A 21,059-nucleotide genomic window follows, 5' to 3' on the forward strand; every position below is an offset into this window, starting at 1 on the left:
TAGTCACTGCACCAAGCCTGTCTGAATTTAAGAAGAGATTAGACTGTGCACTTAGTCACATGGTCTAAACTTTTGGGCAGACCTGTGCGGTGCCAGGAGTTGGACTTGATGATCCCTGTGGGTCCCTTCCAGCTTGGGATATTCTACGATTCTGTGATTTTCTTTGAGTTTTTGGTTAAGATCTCCATCAGTCACCACAATGAATCTCTCTGATCATAGAGAGCACCTGCCAACTCAGAGATGAACGTGTAACTGGGGAATCCACCAGCTTGCTTTCCACCTGCATGGAAAGCTGATGTTTGTGTCAGGGTGTCAAAACTGTCCCATATTCTTAAGCTAACACTTTGTGTTGGATTTCTTTCCAGAATAATCTGTTTCAATATTATAAAGCATGTAACCTTTGAGCGAGAAAAATCCACTTATTTTGCTCTGGTACTGTTTTTATTACCATGAAGTAATGTAGGTAGGAGGTAGCTGTGGCTGAAAGATGACAAATGGCCTTCATGGAGTAACTGCAAAGTCTGTTTGGGCAGGAGTGACTGGAGGCTTGTGAAGGAAGCTTCATATCCACTTGTCATGGTTTAACCCAGCAGTGGCATGGCTAACCGGTGCCTGTATTTAGCTGCTGAGTGGTAGGTGTGACAAACTGCTCTGAACAGCAGGGCAGGATCATCCCGATGGGAGGTGCTTAGGAGTTTGGCTGTGAAAAGCGTGTTGCATTAAGGCAAGGCCTGGGTGGAGCATCGCCTCTAAAGCACATAGCTCTTCTGCAGCAGACTTGCAAGGGTCTATAGCAGATAAGTGTGGAGTGCCTTTGTTTGGGAGAATTATGCACATACGGAGGGCTGGGAGAGGGTCCAGCCACTGTATACACGTAGAACTTCCCACTGGAGAGCAAAGAGAGCAATGTGCTTTCCTTGATGAACCAGAAACACACTTGAGGATGCTTTTTCATGGGCAACGTGGGAATGGCTTGTTGTCAGTGTGTAGCTGTGTAGTGTTTTGAGGTCTGTGTGAACACTGGTGTGCTCAGTGAGATGGTGGATGTGTCCTAAGAGCAGAAGGCATCTGTGACTGTTCCTGTCAGGAGGACTGTCCTGGAGGCATTCGAAAGATGTGTAAATATGGTGCTTAGGGATGTGGTTTTGTGGTAGACTTGGCAGTGCTAGGTTAATGGTTGGACTTCATGATCTTGGAGGCCTTTTCCAACTTAAATGATTCTAGGACTTCATTTGCACGTTGCATGTGGGCTCTGACGTCTCATCCCTTGGCAATAAAGGAGCAAGTGACATCTAATGAAAGCTTGTTCACTGTAACCAGGATCAAAAGCCTCCGAGGGCATTTCTGGAAGGTTATTAGGCTGGTGGACACACCATTTTTCCTGTTGTGCTGGGGGCCCTGGCTCAATCTTTGCTACTTTCCTTGATCTCTCTACCTGCCAACTTGTATATCTCCCTTGTTTTGTTTATTAATAAACCCAAGTGAAGTTTGTGATGAAAAAAATGTGCAACAACTTCATATGGACTGTGTGCAGTCAGTGTATTAATTTGATGGGGCATTTAAAATCAGCTTTTATAACTGTTTTAATTTCATAACAAAGCAGCTGTGTAGGGTGAAAAGACGGGCTTTTGAGACGTATGTTGGGGGATCACTGACTCTAAAAACGCCTCACATTTTTCAGCCTGATCCATCGAGGATCTGTGAACTTTGTCAGATAATGGGGTTTGAGAGTCCCTGGGCTCTGTGATTTAGGAAGATGATAACCTCATTGTGCTGGTAGTAGGGACTACACCTTCCTAGGCCTGTGTTCCCAAGATGCATCCATGGCACAATTGCTGTATTTCTTCTGAAAGAGGACATTGCTAGCATTGGTTCACAAACGCAGCTCCTGGGATTTGGGTATCAAGCGTGCAAGTAATTGCGCGCTTGAGAATGTGTAGCCTGTGCATGTGAGGTATATTCAGGCTTGCTGGACTGTGTGCATACACTTGAGCAGTATGCTCGGGTGTTCAAGTTGAGCTGGGGGTTAACAGGGCTCAGGGCAAGGGATTTAAAGCTATGCAAGACTTTGTAGTTGGCTTGCTTCCAGTTTTGACTGTGGCTCAGTACAGTCACAGGCAAATTAAAAGGAAAGGAGAAACCTTTCCTAGTGTGGGAAAACAATAGCAAGAAATGCAGAATCTGATGAGCTCTGAAACCAACTGAAGGTCATAGCATAATACTGCTGTTCTGATGAGGGACTTGACCAAAAAATGGGTCAGTCGCTGGTGATTTTTGAGAGCTCAGCATCAGTAGTTTACAGCTGACATTGAGCAAAACTGTGCTGTTGGCATGGTTCTGGCAGCTTCCTTTTTTTCTGGGTCCCTAGTACAGCAGTGGCTCAGAAGTAAAAAAACACAAAGGTGAAGAAGTGTGGTTGAGAGACTGTGTCATCTCCCAGTCAGCCTCTCAAGCAGTGCAGGGCGCTTTGTTTAATACCCAGACGACGTGAGAGATTGTTGAGGACATGGAGTTCTTGTGTAAGTCGAGGCAATATTTTCCTGTTTGCTGGGAAATTGTTTTAGAATAAAACTGCCTAGAGACCTGTGTACAACAGAGGCACCAATTTCCTCTCGACTTAATCTTGGATTACAAGAGTGTAATGTAATGGTTTTATTTCCATGCTGTGCTGTGCATCTAGGCTTGGAGTGACATCAGGCTACCTGTTCCATTTTTTTTCCTCATTTTGTAGCCTTTTGGAGTTTCTTTGCTTGTAATGTGTCTTCCAGGGACCAGCTGTTATGGGGTAGAGTTGGATATAGACTGGAACAAGATCTTAGCTGCAATCAAGTTTATGGCTTCACCCACACTGGAAAGCTGCATGTTGTAACTAATCTGGAGCTATAAGTAAGCCTGCATGCTGGGGGATTGGTGCCCTGTGGCACGCAGAGAGCCGTAGTGCTGAGAACAAGAGACCCTGATGGTCATCTTTGTGGGTTACCTACCACTGCAGGTATGTCTCAAGGAGTCACGTATTGGGTTTGAGAGAAACGTGAGTGCTGCATCAGTCTTCCTACCTCACCACTGAGGGCATCTTATACGGCCAGGGTGGCTTCAGGAACCAGCCTTTACTTCTGCATGGCCTTTGCATCACAGCAGTCCTGGAAAGTCTCTGAAGCCCAAGGCCAAGACCCCTCTCAGGGCATCAGCACGTGCTGCCTGTTGCGGAGGCCTAGTATGATGCCTCTGGGTTTGAGACGTGCCTTATCGCTAGGTTTGAAACTCTTGAACAGATTATCTATCTGTCCCCCTCAAATGGCTTCCGGATAGTTATTAATAGATAAAACAAGCAGAATTGATTTGTCCCTTATTTGTAGCTCAGTGCATGAGATGGGAAGTCTGATGTTTTTCTGCCCCTCAGGAGGCTGAAACTAAATTAACCTGTTATCGAAGAATTTGGCCATGACAGCTGTGAAGGACACAAAGCCCCACAGAACCACCACAGCAGGTGAGATGCCAGCTGTAACATCTGAGTGAGGCTGACCAGGAGTGTGAGGCTGGTTGGGTCAATGGGAACACGCCAGGGTCCTGCATCTCACAGTCCTGGGATCAGCAGAAGGAAATGGCAAGACTAAGTGGGCTGGAGCAGCCTCGAGAAAGCTGTGGCAAGCAGGCTTGTGCTGGAGCACTAGGGAGACCACAGGCGGCAGCAGGACTGTCCCCGAATGCTGCCTGGGTCACTTTGCAGAGGAGGACAAAGGAGGCCCCTCTCAGAACTGGTGGGGAGTTGGGGTTAAAGGCATCCTGAGAGCAAAGTGTGGGGAACCTGGGCTGTGAGGCAAGAGTGAGAGACCCCTGCAAAGGTTAGCATGGAAGTCCCAAGGGTAGATTGTCAGACCTATGGGTGAGAGTTGGAATGAGGGAGGCTGTTAAAAATGAAATCAAGGCTGCTACAGACTAGGAGGCAAGGCCTGCAGAGTCTTCCTTGTTGCCCTCTGAGTTGCTGTTTATGTTTGTGCCATAATTTGTCCTCAGCACAGCAGAATCCAAGTGGAAAGTAACATTTACATCCTCAATGGCTGCATTGGCCCCAGTGTTATAACTGGGGTCCTTTCAGCTTCTCCCCTCGACAGGGACTTTGCATACCTGTGACTGAGGGCAGTGTTCACCTGGGCTTTGCTGTGAAATCACTCATTTGATGGATTTTAATGTGCTGGAATAGATGACAGGCACAGTATGTTATGAATTTCTGATTCTGTGTCATTAGCTCTTGGGGTGACAAATAGACTGTAGATGGGACCTCCTGGCACGAAGGCTGGCTGTACGTGTAGAACTGGTCAGCAACTCTGTTACACATCTGTCTTGCGTCTCCATCTAGGAAAAAGGGTAATAAATTAATGGGCATGCTGGAAGAACTACAGTGGCAGTGGTGCTGTGAGTACATCGAGGTCCCCAGGGAGGGCTTGGGTCTCAAACAACTGCCACCTAAATTGCCTGCCAGGAGGAGACTTTCAGGTGTGGCTGAGAGGTGACTCCATAGGTCATCCTTGGGGAAAGCCCTCTAGGCATGTTCCCTGTGACGAGGTGGATCCTGCTCTTCCAGCTCATCTTTCCTGGCAAGAATGGCTTTGGACAGGAATGATGATCAAAACATTTCTTTAAAGATACCACCAACTGCAAAGGCTAAAGGGTCTGTGGACACTCTGTGTTCAAGTGGAGTCCCTGCAGAAGCAGCGTGGCTGGGTCGTGTGGCTCCCCAAGCAAGCCTTGGAACTGGAGCGCTCTGCTGGCTGGGCTGCCAGGCATGCTGCCGTCCTCAGGACTCATCAAGGAGAAGCTAGGAGGAGGAATACGGCAACACATCCCTTTATAGGAAAATCTCAGATGCTGAAGAGAGATCCCGTGTTCCTCTGAGCAGGATGGACAACATCGCTCATGAGCAAACATTAGGGGAAATTGACCAGTGTCTGCTGCGTCGCCAGCACATGCTGGAGTGATGCCTGCACTAATACACCAGGAGAGGGAAATGTCAGAAATGCATTGTCTTGGGAGACAGAACAGAAGAGGAGGATTCTCCTTGAGCAGTGAGTGAGACGACAGTTGGCCTGAGCCCAGCCTTGTGAATAAATGAGCAGCTTGGATGTTTGGAGTGACCTTTCTAATAGGGTGGAAACAATAACAAATCAAAGCAAGTCAAATCTGTATCTGAGAGATTGTGTAAGAAGCAACTTCTGGGATTACTCTATGCATATCAGTGTGTAGGGGACTCAAGAAAGGGAAAACCTGTGGCCACTATGTTGGGTTTTTCTTGTTTTATTTTTTTTGGTCTTGAAACTTATGAAACCAAGGGAAATAGAACCTTAAACAGAGGAACAGAGGTGATAGGAACAAACTAAAGAGTTCTGCATTCCTGGCCACCTGTGATGTTGCTAGCCTATGTGAAAGGCATATCTTGGTAGCATTTAGGCTCCTGTCAGGTTGGAAACCCACTTTGTGGTATGCAGCAGAGAGTAGACAGAACCAAATTCTGGAACTGGAGGTCTGCAGGTTGTAGAGTCAAGCAGTAGAACAGCTGACAATGCAAATATGGGGTGCAAAGAGGTAGTTTTGAAGAGCTGACCTTGCTGAGCTGTTTTATATATTATCCCTTAAAGGTAAAATGGAATTGAAAACAAAGGAAAAAGGTAGGCCTTCATCAGGACATCTGCCTTGTCATTTGAAGATGTCTGAGATCCATAAGCATCATTTCAGTAGGGCATTTTCCAGAAGATCTGAAGAATGCTGCAGTGGATTGTCCCAGGGAGATGTTTGCAGATACAGTGGAGTGTGTAGGAGGCAGCATGTAAAGGTCTGAAAGACGTGTTTGTTAACGAGTAAGGCCTGATAGCAGGATGGAGGAAAGTAGGGTCAAGTTCATGGTAGAACAGTGGTGGATGGTAGAATTTTGCCTTTAAGGGGTAAGGCAAGGATATCTGCATTTGATATTAAAGTGGAGAGGGAAACAGCAAGAGATCCCTCGAGTGGCTGAAAGAAAGCCAGAGTGATTTCAGCAGCTGGCTCTTCCTCCAGGGTCCTGCAGCAGCAAGCTAAAGGAAGCTGGCAGGCAAACTCAACTCAATGCATCAGTCGCTTGGGTGGAGCAAGCAGCAGTATAGCACAACACTGGTAGATGGCAGGTAGATGGCAATCTGTCTTAGAGATTTTTTTCCAGTCTGTTTTCTGTTTGTTAATTTCTTCAAAGTGTATTTAAGTATTTCATGTGTGTGTTCCAACATGACTTGGTGTATGCCTCATTACCATGTTTATAGCTATTCAAATTACCGGTGACCTTCAGAGCTGATGGTTGCCCAGCTTGCATCAATGATTTGTAGCCCACAGTAGACCATTTATTTCTCTTCTCCCATCAACGCCAGCTTTTTCTTGAATGCTGTGGCACTGCTCAATCAGTCCGGGGCCCCTGCAGGGACCAGTGGTTGTCACAGAGAAGTTGGGCTCACAAGGACTTCTGAGTACGGCACTAAAAGAGAAAGGCATGATTTTGAACAAGAAAATGAGGCAGGCTTTTTGAGTGACGTGGCCAGATAGACTGCTGAGAGATGACACCCCGATTTCAAGCCAGGCCCTTCCGAAGTCCAGCTGAATCCACGCTGCTGGGTTTGAGTGCTGTCCTTTTGGTGTGCCTGGCATGGATTGCTGTAAGTTCAGAGCTCCTTGGCACCCATCTGCTCCTCTCCCTGCCTGCCCCCAACCTCATGCTTTCTCTCCCTGCTTCCTAAGGAAGGTGAATGTTTATGCAGCAAGAAGAGTTTGAATGAGCTGAGTGAGGCTGAGGTGCTTCCTTCTTTGCCTCAGTCCTCAGTGGCAAGTCCTTCAGGAACCTGGGGCCCCTGAAAGCAGAAGGAGAGTCCGTGCCAAGATAGGCTTGCCCGCAGCGGAGGAGGATCAGGTTAGGGAATGTTTAAACAAACTGGGCATCCGTGAGCCCATGGAGCCTGATGAGATGCACCCGGGAGTGCTGAGGGGTCTGGCTGATGGCATTGCAAGGCCACTCTCGATTATCTTTGAAAGGTTGTGTTGATGGGGAGAGACTCCTGACGACTGGAAGAAAGCAAATGTCAGCCCTGTCTTCAGGAAGGGTGAGGAGGAAGGTGTGTGAGGAGCTCTGTGCTGTCCTCATAGCAGAGGTGCTCCAGCCCTCTGATCATCCTCGTGGTAACAGAGGTGAATGAGAGTAGCCAGCCTGGAATTGTGAAGGGGAAATCCTACTTTACCAAGCTGATAACTTTCTGCAATGAGGTGACTATCTTGTTGGATGTGGGGAGAGCAGTGGATGTTGTTTATCTTGACTTGAGCAAGGCTTTTGACGTTGTCTTGTGTAATGGCCTCATAGTCCATATTTTGCCAGTTAGCAAGTTTTAAAGTTTCCCTTCCATTAGAATAGACTTGGCTTGCTGTTTTCCTTAAAATCTGTGTTCAGCGTGGTGCTGGCAATCCTCAAGAAATAGCGAATCTTAAAAGAGAAGCAGTGTGTGAGTGAAGAGCAAAGCATAACAATGCAAGAACAGGAGGCTCTGAAGAGCAGAATGAGCTCTCTTTCTTAAAAAGGTGGTTTAGAAGTTATAAATACAAAGTACTAGATGGGGAATTTTCCACTGGGAAGTGTTATCAGAACTTCTAATGCATGGACAAGAGCAGTGGGAAATATAATATGGGATTTGGATCTATTCCAAATTGTGACAACATCACAGCCTTTGGAGAGCGGGAGCATTAGGAGCATTAGCATCTCAAGAAAGGATCTAGAGAAGAGACTTAAACGAATCTACAGTTTGGCTCGTAAGTCAAGCTTTTTGTGTTTCCCTTGCTTCCTATAGAACTAATGCCTAGATACAGGCAATCGTGAAGCTCCTCTTCTGTGGGGAATCTGCTTTGGCTGGCATGGAGGAGTATGTAATTTATGAGTAACTCTCGTATCTGCATTTAGCTGTGAATGACACATGGGCACTACGTGGATGGGTGCAGGGACAAATCCAATAGTGCTGTCTGTGCAGCTCTGGAAGAGAGCTGAATTAGAGAGGTGGCAGCACACTGAAGAGTGTGGGTATGTCTGTGCCTTCTGCCAGTTGGGATATCAAATACCATAGTAGTTCAGGAGTATATTTTCAGAATGGTGTATTTGTTAACTAATCTAATTAAAAAGGGGAGAAAAAAAAGTCGTCCCCTGTGTTACCAGCAACAGAAATCCCAGGCTAGCAGTACAACTGTGGTCCGTGCCAGTGGATCAGCTTCCCCTTTGTAAGGTGCAATGCTTTGTGTGTAACCGTGCACTCTTTTTACTGATCTGAAAGTGCTATAAATCTGCCACCTGGAAATTAAGCCTTATGTTGTTTTCCTTACCTACCTAGGATAGCTTTCCTTTCCTTTCTCGCATGTTGCTCAGAGAGGATGGGTACCCAGGAGTCGCAGCGGTGACTCCCATGACACCTGAGTGGATGGGGCTACTGCTATTTTGGATCAAGAAAAAAAAAAGACACTTATCAGAGATCTTTGACTAGGGACGCACCAATATACTGATAGAGAGAGTGAATTACACAGTGCTTTGTGTAGAGATTAACAGCAGGAGCAGAAAACAGCTAATGCATCTGAAGCCTGAATGCTGAAGCTAGAGGTGCAGTGAGAGACCCCGGGGGAGAGTGGTGGGCAGCAGGGTGATGCAGGTGACAGGCAGCAGTGTGATCACTTGAGCACGATGCTCCTGCCTCACCCCCACTACCCAGTGCTGCAGTGAAGTGCAGACATCCCGGAGAGGTGAGTTGAGTGTGCCAGCCCCCCTTGCCTCGATAGCCTTTGGGGTAAAATGCCTCACACTTCCACCTATGGCTGAATAGGATCCTCAAGGGACTTGGTTCACTAAATATGAGCTGAAAAGACCTCCTTTTGAGTGTGGAGGCTTTCCAACAGGGCACTTCTGTGTGTTCTGCAGAGCACCCAGCCCGTTCTGAGGTGTTAAGTTTTTGGTTTTGTTTTAAAAGTGGCGGGAGGAGGGAGCAATAGGGTACTGGAAACTGTGCTGAATTATCTTATGGAGAAGAGGGGCAATAACTGCTACTTGTGTAACTCGGGCAGCATTCACAATCATAGGACGCTTGCGTAGCCTTGTGGTACAAATGTTTTCAAAATCCTTATCTCAATCGGTATTCCTACTGAGGATCAAAGATCTGGCTGCCTGGGGTTGTGTTTTAGCAGTGGTCTCATTTACTTAGTTTCTTGTGACAAGACCTGAGTAACTGTTGATAACTGCTTACTCTGCCTATTTGCAGTGCAGACTAAGAAAAATGAGACAGTAAGGTTTCCCTGCCATTGCTGGTTGCCTCATCACTGTCATCCCCTTGCCAAAAGACCTTTTTGGTAATCTGCCAGAGGAGGTTCTTCATCTTTTGCTGGGGCCTGCCTGGTGGTTGGAGGAAGTAATCGGCTGCTTCCAAGATCAATGCATTTGTGCTGGGACAGGTCCTAAGACTTGTCTGCAACCTCTAGTCCCTATCTCTGGGAGAAACAGCTCACTTTAACTGTCAGATTCACTTGAGTATGTTTTAGATCATAGGCAAGCTCAAAAGGAAGTTGAGCTTCATGCTGTCAAAGCCACAATGTTAAGTTTTGATTACAAAGTTGGAGAAACAGCTATAAAGAAAAAGTGTAAGATAATGCAAATCTAATGTAGACTCGACATCAGACTTACTTTACCTGCTGCTCAGGGATTTATTAAGGAGCTTCAGAATTCAGTTCAGTGGATCCTTGTTGATAAGACACATCCTACTGAGTTGGAGGTTATCCTTGGGTTTATGTCCCTTCTTTGTAGTAGGGGATTTTATAGCTGCTCCTGAAGTTTCAAAGCAAGTCCAGGAAACCCCATGTCTCTGTGCTAATCAGGGGCATCTCTTCATGTGATATAGCCTGGGTTTTAAGTACTTTTTTTTATCCAGATAATGCTAAGGAAATAGTTTGAAGGTCATTTGGGATTTCACTCTGACAGCAGGGACCCTAGGATGTTGCAAGTCTTCTGTTGTTTTGTTTTTTGTTTTTGTCTGAATATCAAATGAATTGCAATTATGAATGTTACATCACAGTGTTTTCCAAATGATGCATCAAAAGCTTATTACTTTTGGGTGATGTGCAGCAGTTTCTCTTGATCTAAATAGCATTATGTAGGCTACATATAACACATTAGTTCATGATCTGTTCCAGAAATTACTGTGTTACAAAGAGTTAGGAAAACATTGTGAGCCACAATAACCTGAAAACATATATCTGTTCTCCTCCACTTTTTTTGCATCAAGATAGTGCAAATAATTGGCCTTGTAAGTGCTTGAATTCAAGGGAGAGGTGCTCATTGGCCATTTTCTGGATAAAACAGGGATAATATCTGGGCATTCTGGGATATAGTACAAAAGTGGGAACATCCAGAAAGATTAGTAATGATTCTCACTTTTTTTTTTCCCTCTTGCACTTGTACATATTTTTGTTTGCTTGGATGCTCAGGGAAAGACAATCATTTTCTCTGTGGCCGTAAGCAATGTAATGGTCATGTTTGATGCATTTTTAAACGACCCAGAACAATACAAATCTTTCTTGCAGAGCCTGGTAGCATAAGATGTGGGGGATCCAGTTGCAAGGAATTTAGAGATGACAGCTGACATTTAGAGATGCCAGCACACAGTTGCTGGTAATGATTTTCATAGCAGACCCTGTGCTGGCTAGTCTGTATTGGACCCAAGTTCATTTTTCAGGTGTAACAAGAAGTGCTGGTTTTGTTCATAGCTCTTCAGTAGTTTGGATCCTGGCTACCTGGAAGACATCCTTTTTCAGTCGGCAGTTGGTGAGGAGCTCAAGCTGATAGTTCCCTGGTTTAATGAGGACACTCGTGATGTAATTCTCGATTAAAATTGCCCTGACTCTGAGTTCATTTAATCTTCAGAGCATGTTTCAAGACTTCCTTTCTGTTTCTCTAAGCTTTGAGCAAGTAAAAACAAATCTTAATGGGTTGGGAGAATTTTTCTGTGACATTGAAGTACCTTGGTGCTTGGTGTCTCATTTAGAGTGAAATAGCTCTTTTATTTTTATTTTTTTGAATAGGGGCCTGTCAGGACACCCCAGTTCTCACAGTGACTCCTGTCATCACCCAGTTTCTTTCCCTCTCTGCACCTCATTTTCCTTATGTAGCTGTGATTTCTCTGTTGCTCTGGGGATGTAAGAAGTTAACAGTACGTAGCGTGTTCCTGGGAGTTGTCTCACCAGAGTCCATGTTAGGTCTGGTCCTTCTGTCAACGGTCCTTGATAAAATGACGGATGGTGCGAGTCTACTCATTCATGTTCCCATCACATGGCAGCACAGAGGCCATTCTGTACGCTTCCTTTCTACTTGATGTGTGCGAGAAAACCTGCTGAAAGTTCCTTGAGGTGCTTTGTTCCTCCAGACCACGCGTGTCCCCAGAAATTTTTTCTGTGCTCTGTTCTGTCATGTTTCTGCTGACTTAACACTATAGGATGATTGTTCTGGCCTTCCCTTTTTCTGAGCGCTCCTCGTTCTCACTCACCTGTTTGTTTCTTTCCACAGTGCTGAGTATTGGCGAAGGTGGCTTTTGGGAAGGAACTGTGAAAGGAAGGACTGGCTGGTTCCCAGCAGAATGTGTTGAGGAGGTGCAGATGCGACAGTATGATCCACGACAAGGTAAGCTGTTCTTAGATCAGTATGTCTCTCAGCAGATGCATTGAACAGCCCCAGAAATTCAGAAGTGTCAGTTTTAAATTTCTTTCACACTTGGAGTTTGTCCGTTCTTTCCAGTGAGTGATGAATACATCTTATGAACTGTATTGCTTGGGGCGTTAGCTTATGTTACTGCGTGCATTAACATCTAGTAGTAGACACACTGATTCATGTAAGTGGCATGGTACTGTCGTGAGGACAGGAATCATCAGTTCATTTTGTAGAGGTTTTAGCGGTGATGCAATGACTGTTGGTCTGAACCTCAAACTCACAAGTGCATTGTAGGAGCCTTCAAAGGAAAACACTAGATAGATCTTGAGTAATTTACATGTGTTTGTTCTGGTTCAAAAATACTAAAAATGGCTGTGACTCAGCCATAGCACTCCTGACCCTCCACCTTCAGTGCCAGTCACGACCTAACAGGTATTGGCTGTTCCTGGAGGACAGCAGCCCTTGGGACAGCAGTGTTGGGAGCAGCTGTGAATTGCATGTGCCAAACATATGGTGCTCTTGGAGGTCACAGTAACTAACTAGGTTTCCTGCTGTTGTGGGCTGTATCACCACAGCTTCCTGACAGCTGCCTGGGCAGTGTTCCTCTCCCAGCCTGAGAGCTGGGTGGAAGATGCTTCTAGTAGACCTGAACTTGTCCACGTCTAACGCAACTGAGGAGAACATCCAGATTTTGTTTCTCGATTTATTACTTACAAGAGGGGAGAAATGGCCCTGACTTGAAGTTCAGCAAAGTTCACTCTGCACACTAAATGAGTTTTAATATTCACACAGCTGGATTCTGATAAGCAAGAGTTAACTTTGATTGTGGAGTTGGAAACAAAGTTATAGAACAGAAAATTAATAAAATAAGTTTCCAACTTTACAAAACGAGAAGTGTTAATTAGTTTCTGGAAGCTTGTTCCCATTTCAAGTCATCTATTTCCTGTAATCCTAGTTCTTCCTGAGAGTTTTAAATGTATATGTACACACCATCAGGCCTCTCTGTACCAGGACGCTTGGATACTATAAGTGAGCCACAAAGTCTGTGTGTGCTGTGACAACCACGTGGCAGGTGGTGCGCTCTGGGATGCCTGCACATCAGTCATTGTGGAGAGTGTATTAGGTGCCCTTGGGACCTGGGTCTGGTGGCTGTGGAAGGTGTAAGTGGGAGTGGTGCCCCACTGCAGGTTTGTAGTGCCACCATGCTGCAGGGTCTAATCAGCAAAGCTTTTCTTCCACTCACAGCTGTTAGCTCACCTGCCTGAAGTTCCAGCTTGTGTTCCCAATGCTCATTTGTTTTCTTTCTTTGATTTATCTTTGTATGTGCTTCAGTGTATGTCATTGATCACCTTTGGCTTTTCCCAGTCCTGTGCAGCAAGGGCTTCTGACTGATCACAGTGTTATGAACTCAGCTGTACTCTGCATCCCTTAGAAGTGAAGCAAATATTTCTGTTGTGCTGATGGGAAACACTTGATGACAATAAAGACTTGAATGGGATATTCCTCCTTTTCCAGAAGTGGTTAAAGCAGATGAGTTGGGACTATAGTGAGGGGATTCCACCTTCCTCCCTCTCATACTTGCTTCGCAGCTGTACTCTGCAGGGCCACTTGCCCTATCCCTTTGCGATGCTAAATTGAGAGAGTACCCTTATCAATGTGGTTTAAGTAGTTAATGTGGTAACTCCTTCCTCTGTCTAGGAGTTAATGTTTGCTGTGTTTTCTTAAAGGATGATGCTCCATGTCTGTGTTAAATTGAACTTGTGCAGTGAAATGTCCAGGTCCACAGTACTGGTCCCTAGGCACTAGAGCAGAAGTGTGAGCATTTTCCACCAGTTGTCCATACTGTTTGGTTAGTGTGTCTCCTGGCATGGTTTTGGCTTCTGCCAGTGTTTATTTTTCCCGACAAAGCTTGGGTGCAGTTTTTCAGACACAGTTTGTTTGCAGTAGGTAGCTTGGATAACACCATCACGATTGTGCACAGAAGATAGTTTAGCTATATGGACATGGTGCTTTTCTGCCGCTTGCCCTCAAGACCAAAGAAAAAGGGTCTATTTTATGAGTTTCAGTATAGCCTAATAGTTGATTGGGCTATGCACTGTCCACTTGTACATGGCACTGGTTAGATGACATCTTGAATATTGTGTTCAGTTTTGAGCTCCTTGGTACAAGAAAGACTGTTTAGCCTGGAGAAAGGGAGGCTGAGGGGAGACCTCATCACTCTCTACAACTACCTGCAAGGAGGCTGCAGCGAGGAGTGTCAGTCTCTTTTCTCAGGTGACAACTGATAGGACGTTAGGAAACGGCCTCAAGTTGTGCCAGGGAGATGTAGGATGGATGTCAGGAAGAATTTCCCCAGAGAGAGAGAGGCTGGGCGTTGGAACAACCTGCCCAGGGAAGTGGTAGAGTCATCATCCCTGGAGGTATTTAAGAGATGTGTGGACATGGTACTAAGGGACATGGTTTAATGATGGGGCTTGGTAGGTCAGGTTGATGGTTGGACTTCTTATGATCTTGAACGTCTTTTCCAACCTAGATGATTCTATGACTCTATAAAAGGTTTTGACCTGACTATTATTTGCTGGGGAACAAAGCCATGTCAAACTTGCAGATGTCTCCAGCTGTGTTTACAGACTGAGGAAAGTATGAGGGTTACATGGCAGATATCTGACTAGACTCTTGTTGGGACAGATTGGAGATAACTTTTACAAGGTTGAGAGTAGCTAAGGAAATTCATTGTGATCCTCATTGAAATTCAGAGAGATCAAGTTCCAGAGTTGACATTTTAGAGATGGTATTAGGATGTTCCTTTAACCTGCGTGTATTTTCATGCTTTGAGGGAAAAGGCCATGAGCTGCACGTTGATCTATCTTAATAAGCCATGTTCTCCTGTAGAGGTACCTCTAGGTCAGAGCTTTCTTCTCAGACCACAGTTTGTAGACACTGCAGTGCTTGTGGAGTTAAAAGGAGGATGTCCCATCGTCCACCTCAGTTTCCGGCCCCAAGGCAGAAACTTAAGTTTGTCAGTTCCCAGTGAAGTTTTCCTTAAATATTCCCTTTTCCTATGGAACTAAAATCCTTTGAGGCTTAAACACAGTTTAATAATTCACTCTTTAGGTTCTAAATTCATTTCTTATGGCCCTACTGAGTCAGAGATCTGCTTTCAGTCATCTTTCCATAAAGGTGATCTTTCTTATAGCATTATGATATCCCAAGAGGAGATGCAGGTTCTAGTCATCGGTCCCATCATTATACACTTTAATTCTTTGAAGGCATCTCCTCTAATGCCATAGCCTATATTGTACTTTAAGTGGTGTGACATTTGTATCAGTCAGAGAATTAATCTGTGTTTTCCATGTGGTTGAAACAGGCCTTGTCTTTCTGTCAATGTAGCATCAAGATAATCGGCTGATCCTCATGGCTGTTTGTTAGTTTGAGCTCTGTAGATGTAAGAACATGCATGCAGACACCACCCAGTCAAGTCTCCCCATCTCTGAGTCTGTTATGAGACCATCACATAGATCTGTCTTTGGGCAGTGGAAGTGCATCCCCCGGATCTCGAGCTGCATCTGTGATTCCGTGGAGGAATATCTTTGTCTCCCAGAGCAGAGGCACTGGTGGATCTTGGGACTGGAGGGAATGTGCTCCCACTCCTGCTTGTCAAGCAGCTTCATTCATACTTGCAGAAATGCTGTGGAGCATTACCAGGGGATGTGATGGGCAGCACCTTCACAGTACCTGAGAGTCTGCAGATCTGTCTCCATGTGATGTTGAAAGATAGTCTTTCACTGTGTGAATACATACAGGATTTTGACTAAAATGGAACAGAAAAAGAGGTTGTCTGTAAGTGCCCATGTGTACGTCCCCCTCCCATGCTTCTTCCTGCCCCTAGTATGACCCCAGGAATCATAAAGTTTGGGGTTTGGAGAGTGCCAGGTCACTGAGCATGAGCTGCTTGGTGTGCATCATCAGTGAGGTAGGGAGAAGCATGGCATCTGCTAGAGCTAAAGCACCTTACGTGGAGTGGCAATGCCACAGGCACATGCAGGTGGTGGTGGTGGTTCCCAGAGCTGCTGGTAAGTCACCATCTGTTCAGTCACTGAAAGCATTCAGAGAGCATGCTCCATGAAGGGGCTCTGCCTCCACATCTGGACTCCCAGAGATCGAAGTGGTTTGAAACCAAGGAAAGAAGAGAGTTGACTTGGATAGGCTGTTAGCTGTGTTGCTGGTTTTAGTACAGCAAGAGGAAAATCATATGGGTGTTCACATATCTTTGCCTAAAGGAACATGAGAGGAGTTGGGTGGACAGGTGAAAGCAGCAGTGAAGCAGGCAGTTTGCTCTCAAAAGAGACTCTCTTCTCTGCCAATGAAACTGGTGGTGGCCAGTAAGATGAGCGTATGCCAGCTCCTGAGCACAGAGGGAAAGAAGCTGAAACAAGTGGTTCAGTAAGTATTAACAGCTGCAAGGGGTGAGAACAGGGCAGAGCAGCACACATGCACCTTAAGGAAAGACAGAAGTAAAGGGGAAGCTGAGGGTGGGACGTACATGTGGTACATAAACTGTGCAGAAGCAGAGATAGCACTGAAACATAAACCTTTAAATTGCTTTGAAAAAAAGATAGTGTAAGATATCCTGGTAGTAAGGGTAGGGTCTAGATTTGTATAGTTGATGAAGACAAATGTAGTGAAGTAAATGGAATTGACTATCTTCAGCAAGTTAAAACACAGGTGGAATTTTAAGTGAATATTCTAAGTCAATGGTATTAAAACCATCTCTAGCATGTATTCCAGGGAGAACCAAAATCTTACAGGTAGAGAATCCAAATGTGATTGTCTGAAAGAAACTGGATAAGCAAAGCGCTCAAAGAACAGAGACTAGGATTCATCTGCAAAGAAATCTATGAGAGGGATCTGAAATCATAAATATAATATGCAACTTGCCAAAAACACAGCTAAGTTAAATATTAAGAATTTTAAGAGAAGAAAGAGGAAGTAGAGCTGTTAAGCGGTGAGAATGAGATAAGATCAAAGTTAATGAGATAAAGCTCAAGGTCTACCAGAACACTTGCCTGAGTGTCAAAATGGGTAAGATGTTGGATGGATAGGCTGAGGCAGAATTGATGCTGATGGTTGGGGAGAACGGTGTCAGGGCTCTGATGGCACTAATGTGCCTTCATGTCCCTGATCAGCCTCACCTGGGGCTCCCTCCCATGCCCATGGACTCAGGAGCTCTACTTCAGCTCAGTTCAGGCGGAGGCTGAAAGCCCCAGGCTATGTTGGAAGAGTCCTGGTCTCCAGTTCAGCCATAGTAATGCCTGCGGACAGACTGGGACCCTCCTGACCCAGACTGTGACCCACAGGCTGATGTCCCCCCTTGACCTCAGACCTGCCCTGTCACTGTGGACCTGACCAGTGATCATTAGACCTGACCCTAACGCCAACTGCAGATTGGCTTTCTAGCTTGTTTGAGGCCTGCCTTGTTGCCATTATACTGTCCTATGAGTTGGACACCGTGCTGGACCTGGCCACCATCCCTGGGTCCACCCTCATTGCATTGCTCAGGCCCTGTCCAGCGAGGCCCTTGCCCTGCTGGTGGAGGGTTCTCCCTGGGTTCCCGGCCCTCCTCCCCGTTGGGAGCAGCCCTGCCCTTGTGGCCCCCGACAAATGAGGGACACCAGTATTCTGAAAGAAATAATCATAGAGTCATAGAATGGCTTGGGTTGGAAGGGACCTTAAGGATCATCTAGTTCCACACACACACCCCTGCCATGGGCAGGGACACTGCCCACCAGACCAGGTTTCCCAAAGCCCCATCCAGCCTGGCCTTGAACACTGCCAGGGATGGGACATCCACAGCTTCTCTGGGCAACCCGTTCCAATGCCTCACCAGCCTCATCGTAAAGTATCTCTTCCTTATATCTAATCTAAATCTCTCCTCTTTTAGTTGAAAGCCATGACTCCTTGTCCTATCACTACACTCCCTGGCAGACTCCCTCCTCAGCCTTCCTGTAGGCCGCCTTTAAGTACTGGTATTACGTAAAACTACTGGTATGTTTCTGAAGGCTTCCGTTGAGGTGGCAGTAGATCTGGGGTGGAGAGAGCACTGGGGGCAACTGAGTTAAGGTGTTCTGACCGACTGGAAAGCCTTTAAGACAGTTTTTAAAGGAAGGGAAGAAAAAGATGGGGAAGATGAGAGAAGGAGTAAGACAGAACACTGTTTATCCAGGTATGTTTTTGTGCTAAAGGTGATTGATTGTGTTGGCTAAAGAAATATCATCATCCCCGCTTCTTTGGATTTCAGGACAGGGCTTAGCTGTGTCGTGGGAAATTATTAGTGAAGGTGGAGGAAGTGTGGGGGAGCACTAGAAGCTTGTCATCTGTCACTAGCTGATTAATGGTTTCATCTGTTAAATGCTTTCACTAGTAGCTGTGGCCAAAAGAAAACTGGAATGTGTTGCTAATGTTTCCTTGTGACATCACATGAGTTGAGGACATTTTACTTGAGAAGCTGGATGAGTTGGTGTAACAGGATGAAATTGCAGGATCTTGCACTGAACTACTGAGACGATTTTCTGTTGCAAGCTAACGTTTTACTTGTTGAAGCAACAGAAAGAGGTGTATTAGTGGTTTAGGAGATGACTGTAAGTATAGAGTAACGTGTCTGTGAAGGAGGCAGATGAGTCTAGGATGTCTTGTACAGTGCATTTCCAGCACATAGGAGGTGTTGGTGCTACAGCATAAGGAGTTGTTAACATCTGATCTGAAATTCACTGTCATTCTGATTGCTGTCCCCAGGAAACTGAATTCGCAGTGGTCTTGTTCTTCCCACATGCATACATCTGCTATTTGGAGTTGGCTCTTAGAATCATAGAATATCCCGAGTTGGAAAGGATCCACAAGGATCATCGAGTTCAACTCCCAGCTCTGCAAAGGGCCACCCCAAAATCTGACCACATGTCCGAGAGCGTTGGGCAGGCTTCGTGTTTTTGTTAAGGAACCAAAACCTTGAGTATGGGATCCCTTCTTGGGTGAGAATTGAGGGACTCCAGACATGTAAAGCTTGTGCACAGAAATTTCAGTAATGTGGCTAGGGCTATTGGCAATATATGGAGTTAAATGTAAGTTTCTTGTTGTTTTTTCTTAAACCTAGGTGTTTTTTTTACTTGTTGGACAACAATTGGCACTGAAATGTCTGCGCCTGTGCTTTGAACACAATTCATTCTTGCTTTGGGTCAATCACAGAGTAGTCTTGATACTGTGGTCTGGGTAGAAGCTCTAAGAAGGATCTGCAGCTCTGGTTAAAATTGAAGAGGAACATTTGGTAATAGCCATCTGCTTGGGATTGGATGCTGGCACTGTGAAGTGCAAGTTTATTTATCATACCTTGTGATGTTGCAGTCTCATGGAAGTGTGTGTGCCCAGTTTGGGGTCATTTCACCCTGAGCTATTGTCTCTCTCTTCCGTGGCCTCATTCCCTTGCATTTTTCAAAATCACCTTTTGTGGTAAACGTTGACTCTGTCTCCCCCACCTAACTGTAGCAGTGAAACAGAACTCACCTGCCATACAGAGCTTGCTGATCTTTGAGGAATGATACTCAGAAACTAAAGGACAAGTATGGGTTTGTGAAGCAGAATGTGCCAAACGCTTACAATGCATATGTGCAAGCAGCCTGTTGTCACAGTACGTGGATTGAGGGAAGGTGTGATAGTGGAGCATAAGCTCTCCCGTGCTCATCAAGCCTGGAACCTGGCCTTGGTAGAGATCCAAGACTGTTTGGTATCACCTTGCTGTTTGCCTCTCTCAAGTTTTGTTTGTTTGGGGAGATAATGTAACATCTCTTTTAGGAGACACTCTGTGCTATTTATCTGCTTCCACATACAAATCTGTCTTTGTGGAGAGAAATGCAAAGGAAATCTTTGCAGACTTAGGCTGTATCTGAAGAGCATTTACAAACCTACTGGGTCTGTTTTTTCCCTGTGGCTGCTCCCTGGCCTTTCAGGGACAGAGCTATCCCTTCCCTCTAAAGCAGAGGAGACTTGAGATGCTCTGATAGTGCCCCTGGTTCAGACAGTTGCGGGACCAGTGGGTGGGCGCATTGCCGAATTGCTCTCCAGGACAGGTGTTGCAGAAGGATGAGTGGGCCTTCACCGTCTGGAAGATGAAGAGACAGAGCTGCAGAGACCCGGGAGGCTTGGATTTCTGCTGCTGCTGACCAGGGCACGTGGTCTAGGTTGCAGAGAGCATGTTACATGAGGCTGGGACTGACCGAGAGCTATGTTAGTCCTCGGTACATAACAACTGTGGCATGAGCATGCTCTTACTAGAATTTTCCCTTTTTATCTCGCTTTGATTCCCATAGAAGGATGAGAGTAGTCATTGATGACTGGCGAACTGTCTGCTTCCCATGGAATGGCAGAGACTTCTTTCCTTATTGCTGCTTGTCTGCCCATTTGTTTGTTGCAAGATTTTCAATTGTTTTCCATCATCACAGCACCTAAACTACTATTACATGAAACCATGATAACAGAGTTCCTAGTGGACTTAGTCTTTCTCATTCCTTCTTTTTATGGGAAAGGAAAAATAATTTTAAGATTGGGATGGTTTCTCTCTTACAACGGGAAGGTATTGGCTACTTCCTCAGTATCTCTGGGTAGCAGTGGAGGTAATAGAAGGGTTACTGCTTTTCCCTGTTGTGGGGGGAAAAAGAGGGATTTAGGAGCTTGAACCACCATTTGCTCAAGAAACCAGTTTCTTACGTAAGAAGTGGTTTTAAATTGTAATATCAATTGCTGGATACTTCACATTATTTACAAGTTTAATAATGAGAACATCATGGTGAAGTTAACCAGTGTAGATATCAGAAGAGCAAATAATACAATAAGGGAATTAAAAAAATCGTTAGCATTGCTATTCCTAAATAATCCATTCCCACTGTGTTGTTTAGGGGAGTTGAAAGTATTTTCTGTCCCAGTACATTGGATATTCTGTCCCAGTACACAGTCTCTGAAGATCATGAAATGTTTGTATGCGTGTTGGGGCTTCAGTGCCAAAAGGGCAGTTTTGTGTTGTGACTTGGTCTGGACCTCGACCACTGGCCAGAGCCCGCTCTGAGTTCTGTCCTATTTTGGAGAGCAGGGCAGTTTCTGTCCCTGCTGTTTGGACTCTGGATGGGAAGTTACAGAAGTTGGCTGTTTCTTAGGGTAGAGGGCACTGTTGTTCTTCACTCTCTCTGCTGCCAACCTCAGGTGATACAAATGCGTAGGTTGCAGAGGCGCAGGAGGGTTGTGGAGGATTTTGGTACCCTAATGAGTTACAGCTCTCTAACTTCCT

At 45.5% G+C, this 21,059-nt stretch overlaps 1 protein-coding gene across 1 annotated transcript in view; it reads left to right on the forward strand.

Moving 5' to 3' along the window:
* Positions 1 to 21,059, forward strand: part of SHANK3 (SH3 and multiple ankyrin repeat domains 3) — a 353,875-nt gene that overhangs the window by 195,380 nt on the left and 137,436 nt on the right. The window contains exon 12 of the mRNA XM_035569314.2: positions 11,591 to 11,704. Coding sequence (XP_035425207.2) covers positions 11,591 to 11,704 — 114 coding nt within the window. The remainder of the gene's footprint in view (positions 1 to 11,590; positions 11,705 to 21,059) is intronic.

The sequence above is a fragment of the Cygnus atratus genome, chromosome 1 (assembly GCF_013377495.2).
Source record: "Cygnus atratus isolate AKBS03 ecotype Queensland, Australia chromosome 1, CAtr_DNAZoo_HiC_assembly, whole genome shotgun sequence".
Classification (NCBI taxonomy): domain Eukaryota; kingdom Metazoa; phylum Chordata; class Aves; order Anseriformes; family Anatidae; genus Cygnus; species Cygnus atratus.